At 48.8% G+C, this 6521-nt stretch overlaps 1 protein-coding gene across 1 annotated transcript; it reads left to right on the plus strand.

Annotated features, from left to right (window-relative positions):
• Positions 1 to 907: 907 nt before the first annotated feature.
• On the plus strand, positions 908 to 1962 carry LOC102765690 (chromosome unknown open reading frame, human C16orf91). Its single transcript, XM_006763933.2, has 2 exons — positions 908 to 1008; positions 1084 to 1962. Exons 1-2 carry the CDS (start codon positions 977 to 979, stop codon positions 1457 to 1459), a joined length of 408 nt encoding a protein of 135 aa, XP_006763996.1. The 5' UTR covers positions 908 to 976; the 3' UTR covers positions 1460 to 1962.
• The last annotated feature ends 4559 nt before the right edge of the window (positions 1963 to 6521 follow it).

Below are 6521 nucleotides of genomic sequence, written 5' to 3' on the forward strand. Positions count from 1 at the left end.
AGTCTGTGATGATGCCTGTACCTCCCTCCCTATGTGGTCTTCAGACAGGATGGCTCAGACAGAGCCAGGGCCAGTTTGCCTTGAGGGCAGAATACAACAGCAGCTTTCCCAAGAAGCCAACTGGGGTACCAGGTAGAGCAGAAACCCTGGGATCCCCGCAGGGCACCCTCCCAGCCTGACTCCAGGTGAACCGGAGCACACTGCAGCCTCAGGGGATTAGTGCTACGTCGTGCAACGTGATTCCGTTGGGCTGGAGAGGCGGATGTGTCAAAGTGCAAGATGGTTTCTATGATTCTAGGTTTGCCCTGCTGCGTAGGGTGAGGGAATCATGGCCTTGCGCGGGCAGGCTTGTCTTGCCGAGCGGTTTGGCCAGCCCTGGGACCTGAGCAGCTTTGGGTGCAGATGCCTGCGGTCCCAGGGCGCAGGGGTGCTCACTGCCAGGGGGGAACCCATGGGCAGGCTATGTGCTCACGGAACTCGATCCTAGTGGGGAACACTAATCGAGGGAACAAAATGACTCCTGTGACTCAAAGTCCCACGAGGAGAGCCAACTGGGGCGTCGCAAGGCTGCGAGGAGGCGTCCAGGGACTACGTCAGCACAGCGCTAGGGGTGCAGGCTCAGGGCGCCAATCTGGGGCGGTCCTGCCCGCTAGGGAACCCGTTTGTCAGAATAAGACGCCAGTAACCGGCTCCGCCGGCCTGCCTCAATCCCTGCACCGCAGGTTAGGAACCCGCAGGCTAGCTCCTCTTCGGGCCGGTAGAAAACTACATTTCCCATCATGCCCTCGCGGCTCCTCGAGCCGACCTGCGACGGAAGTGGCCGCCGAGAGACTATGCGTCAGTTCCGTTGCGCAAGTGGTCCCACGTTCTGTAGTCGTGAGTAGAGACCAGGAACTGCTTCTGGTTTCCGGTTTCTCGCGACGGAACTGACGCGCGCGGCGCGCGACGCAGAGCCGAGTGCAGAGCGGAGGTCGTGATGAGCTGTGTGTTGTGTGCGCCGGCGGCTGGGTGAGCTCTGTGCGGTCTCGGCGGGGCGGAGGACGGGCGCAGCGTGCGGCAAGCTCACTGCTCTTTTTTTTCCAGGGCTGTCCGGGCGCTGAGGCTCGTGCGCTGGGCTTCCCGAAGCCTGCATCCGCCGCCCGGGGGCCGGGATCAGGCCCAGTCCGCAGCCAAGGGGGAGGAAGAGGACGATCCTGACCGCCCCATTCCGTTTTCCACCAGCAAAGCCAACCCGTCCCGTTGGACGGTGGAGCATTCCCTGGGAAAGGAGCAGCAGCGACCCTGGTGGAGGGTCTTGCCCATAAGCCTGTCCCTCATGATTCTGCTCATTTGGTGCGTCGTTAGGGACGAGACCGGCACGGACCGCTGGTTGAAACAGGTATTGGAGGAAGAGGTGCCGGAGCTCAGCGATCCCTCCGAGGAGCCTGGAACTCCAGCTGCCTATGGAGAGAGAACTTAAAGAGGCGCCCGCGGGGGCAGACAGCGAGGGCCCAGGCAGCGGCCCTTAGGTCTGACGTCGCGTTTGATCGTTTCTGTCTGGTTCTGTGCGTCCCCAGGCTGAAGGGTTGGATGGCGCACCTGGCCACACTGACCCTCCGGGGAGGAGAGAGCGGAATGTCAGCAGACGGGACCCAGTTCTTGGCCTGATACTTTGATGCCCAACGAATATGCACAAAAGACTTTTTCTAGGTCCATATGAAAGGTTTTGGATTTGTGATTTTCAACATTATGTTTCCAAAGCAAGTCTGGTGACACTTGTAATCCAGTGTAATCTAGTTTGCTTTCTGAGACAGAATAACAGACGAGTTAAGCTTTCTATTTTACAATGTATTGTGGTATGTATAAATTGATGTTAGTTTTACAAACTAACACATTGATAAATGTTAATTAGCTAATGTGGAATTAAGCCAACCCCCCTTTTGCATCGCATTAAACAAAGGGAGCCTTTTAGTCCTTTTTCAATTCCTTCTTTTTAAATTGATTTTAGAAAGAAGAAGGGAGAGAGAGAGAGAGAAGTCAGTGATGAGAGAATCATGGATTGGCTGCCCGTGCACGCCCCCTACTGGGGATTGAGCCCTAAACTGGCATGTGCCTTGACCTCAGTCCTGGTGACCTCTTTGCTCATGGGTTGATGCTCAATCCTGAGCCACACTGGCAGGGCTCCTTTGTGGGTTTTTCTTTTTCTTCTTCTTCCTTTTTTTTTTTTTTTTTTTTAATCAAGGCAACAACTTTCTGAATAAAATAAAACCGATGAATTTTTCTTTTGACAAATTATAATATTTGGGGTACCTAAATTATGTTTTTCAAAGTGCCTGGCGCACCTTGGTAAATTATGCTTGTCAGGGAGGTGGGACCCATACCAGTATGTGCTTTTTTCTTTCATTGTAATCCTCACCTGAGGATATGTTTATTGATTTTAGAGAGAGGAAGGGGGGGGGGGGGGGGGGGAGAGAAGCATTAACCAGTTGCCTCTTGTATGCACCCTGACTGGGGATTGAACCCATAACCCCAGTTATGTGCCTTGACCAGGAATTGAGCCCTCGACCTTTTGGTTTACAGGACGGCACTCCAACCAACTGAACCACACCGGCCAGGGCAATAGGTGCATTTTTTTAAAGATAGAGAGTCCTAGTTTTGGCTCAATGGATAGAGCATCAGCCCTCAGACTGAAGGATCCCGGGTTTGATTTTGGTCAAGGGCACATACCAAGGTTGCAAGCTTGATCCTCAACCCTGGTCAGTGTGCATGCGAGAGGCAACCAATCCTTGTTTCTCTCTCATATCGATGTTTCTCTCTGTCTCCTTTCCACTCTCGTTAAAAATCAATGGAAAAATATCCTCGGGTGAGGATTAAAGACAACAACAAAAGATGGAGAATCCAAGGTTTGGAAAGATTGACCTAATCAGCTCAAGTTACATTGTTAGTCCTAGTGGGAACAAAGAACTAAGATGTCCTTCCTCTGGCCTACTGTGGTTCTGAACTCTTTTTTTGTTGTTAATCCTTGCCGGAGGATATTTTTTAAAATTAATTTTTAGAGTGGAAGGGAGGGAGGTGCGGAGAGAGAAATATTGATGTAAGAGAGACACATCAATTGATTGCCTCCTGCACATGCCCCAACCAGGGCTGAGGAACAAACCTGCAACCCAGATATGAGCCCTTGACCGGGAATCAAACCTGAGACCCTTTGGTCCTTGGGCAGATGTTCCAGCATGGAGCCAAACTAGCCAGGGCCTCTTTTTTAAAAAAAAATTATTTATGTATTCATTTCAGAGAGGAAGAAGAAGGAAGAGATAGAAGCATCAATGATGAGAGAATCATTGATTGGCTGTCTCCTGCTGGGGATCAAGGCCGAAACTGGGGCATGTGCCCTGCCGGGAATCCAAGGGTTAACTGATTCATAGGTTGAGGCTCAACTACTGACCCACATTGGCCCGACAGTTGTGAACTCTCATTTGAGCAACAGGCATTCACACTCAAACCCTTAATTTACTCTTACTAGCTCTTGCAGAAAAAAAAATGTCAGAACTAATGAGAAAGTTTTTTTATGTTAATTAAAAGTGACTCAGCCCTGGCCAGGTCACTCAGTTGGTTAGATCAGCATCCCACTACGCCGAGGTTGTAGGTTAAGTTCAATCCCTGTTCAGGGCACATGCAAGAATCTATGCATAAATAAGTGGGACAACAAATCAATTTTTTTCTCCAATAAAAGAAAAAGTAAACCATATGAGAAAAGCAATGTGTTTGATCTGGAAGCTAGACACTAACTTTGTTAGGCAAAAGGAAGAGAAAACACATCATGCCACATGCAACAGATCCCGAGTGCCTCCAGGGTGGCTATCGATGAAGGCTGTTACGGGTTTTGTCATGAGCTAAAGGTGAACCCCAGGCTCGCTGGCAAGTGTAGGCAGACCCTCCCATACCTGGATTTGGCAAAGGGCTGGCAGCAGAGTAGGCAGACAGGTGAACTGTTACTGAAATCCTTTTATTATTTAGCAGTTTTTGTAGTGTGCTCATCTTATTCCCCAACTGGCTGTAGCTTTTCTTCCCAGGGTGCTTGGCACATTCGCTTCCCGAGATAAGCACCCGATGAGGATTTGAGAGGGAGAGGACTAGTGTAAGCATGCTATAACAGAAGCAGTTGCAGTGATTCATGAGATGAGAAATTGTTGGGCAGAAGGAGGAGAAAATTGTTTTAAAGAAAATCCAAGGAAGAAGAGGTTAACTAAATGGCCTCACATCTTTCGAGCAGCTGAGCAATTTCGGAAGTACTGTGCATTTCCCTCAACCCCAACCCCCCGAGAAAGTAAAACACTTCTAAATTTACAATGAAGAGTTATTTTATATGTCTAGGTACTACCCCAGCCATTTAAGAATGGTCTTTGGGCCCAGCCAGCATGACTCAGTGGTTGAGCGTGGAGCTATGAACCAAGAAGTTACAGTTCAATTCCCGGTCAGGGCATGTGGCCAGTAGGGGGCATGCAGGAGGCAGCCAATCCATGATTCTCTCTCGATGTTTCTATCTCCCTCTCCTCTGAAATCAATAAAAAAATATATATTAAAAAGTAAAAAAGGTCTTTGGAAGCACAAAAAATTACACTGGGTCTTCACAGCCTTGCACAATTCTCTGATCTCTTCAAGGAAGACGCCTCATGGGTAAGAAGGAGTAGTAGGCACCTTTACTCCCACCTCTACAGTGAAGATCCCCAGATTTTTTAAATTTTTCTTCTTGGTACCCTGACTGGGAATCAAACCAACAACCTTTCAGTGTATGGGACGATGCCCAACCACTAATATTTAAATTGAGCCCCAGCTTCTTTTTTTCTGGTAGAAAGTGGTTCTCAGAACATCAGTACTGGACTTCATAGGTTCCTCAGACAGCTCAGGTGCAAAGTGGAATTCATCTCTTCCCAAACCTGTTTCTTTGCTATGTATTCCTCCAAGCTAGGGACCTTGAAATTATTCTAGACTTCTTTTTCTTTCCCCACTTACTAGCAGCCTTCAAGATCTATTCATTCCTCCAACAAATGAATGAGTCCTGTCCTCTGCTTCGTTCTCCTCCTTGATTTTCTTAGAAAATATCATATTGATTTTTTGCCATTTTCCAGGTTTAAGTGTAATGTTTGTAGAGGTAATAATTCATTTGGAAAATGAGCATAAAAAGAAGATAATCATTTACCCCACCAGCAAATGATAGCTTTTATTTTACTGTAATACTTGTAGTTCAAAAAATAACTTACATACTTAAGCACAAATATATGGAACTGTTATACCTTGCTTTGTTTTTAACCTAAATAGGAGCATTTTTCATGTCGATAGGAGCATTGTTGTTAAATCATGGCATAGCCCTCGAACTTAACCATGTCACCGTTACTGTTCTGTTAGGCGCTCTCAAGTGTTCGCTAAGTGACTGATGATGATCTTTATCTGAATCTGATTTTAGGTCCGTTCCTAGAAATGGGACATCATTTTCTGTGAAGTTCAGCACCTGCTTGTCCTCCCAGCTGTGTTGCAGCTTGTCTGGTTGCAGGCCACCAACACTGCAGAATGCTGTTCCGCCCACTCCAGGGCTCTTGCCTTTTTTTCATTTGCATTTTTTAAATACTAGAGAAGTTGAACATTTTATTTTTTTAATTTCAGAGAGGAAGGGAGAGGGAGAGAGAGATAGAAACATCAATGATGAGAGAGAATCATCGATCAGCTGCCTCCTGTGTGCCCTACACTGAGGATTGAACCCACAACCCGGGCATGTGCCCTGACCAGGAATTGAACCGTAACCTCGTGGTTCATAGATGGATGCTCAACCGCTGAGCCACGCCTGGCGAGTAGTTGAGCATTTTAAAAAATGTTTACAGAATAATGTACTCTGGGCCTGGGTTGTGTCCTGAAATGCACACCCTGGTTCTTACTCCAGGGTCAGCTGAGCTGGGGCGGCTGCTGCATGCTTCCCTGAGTTCTCACCCTGTTGGTGTCCATGCGTCTTTTGGATTCTTCTTTAAAAATCAGCTTAACTCACCCATTTAAATATCCTATTAAAGATATTTATTATATTCACAGGGGGCACCCATCACCACAATCTAATTTTAGGACATGTTCGGACTCCCTAAAAGAAACTCCATTCCCACGAGCAACATGCCCTATGTCTCCCCATCTCTCCCACATCCAGCCCTAGGCAGTTGGACCCATTCTTCCAGCCTCAGCACCCAGCATGGCATCTGACTCAGTGAGCAGCCTGTGTAGGTTGTCTAAATCCCGAGGACCTGTTGGCTCCATGCCCTGGAGCCCAGCTCACGGTCGCATCGAGCGGTCGGAATGCTCAGGGCAGCAGTGGGCAGAGGAGAGCTATACGAGTGCAGGATGGGTGTGCAGTTGGACCACGGGCGCCCGCGGGGGTGCGGGAAACGCTATGCACGGGGGATGCGGGAGTGGTAGCGGCCCATGTCCGGGGTGTGTCCCCGGCGGGGCCTGGTCTAGGGTCGGCGAGGGTCGCCTGGAGATGGTAGCTGGGCGCTGGGCGCCGGCGC

The sequence above is a fragment of the Myotis davidii genome, unplaced genomic scaffold (assembly GCF_000327345.1).
Source record: "Myotis davidii unplaced genomic scaffold, ASM32734v1 scaffold599, whole genome shotgun sequence".
NCBI classification, from domain to species: domain Eukaryota; kingdom Metazoa; phylum Chordata; class Mammalia; order Chiroptera; family Vespertilionidae; genus Myotis; species Myotis davidii.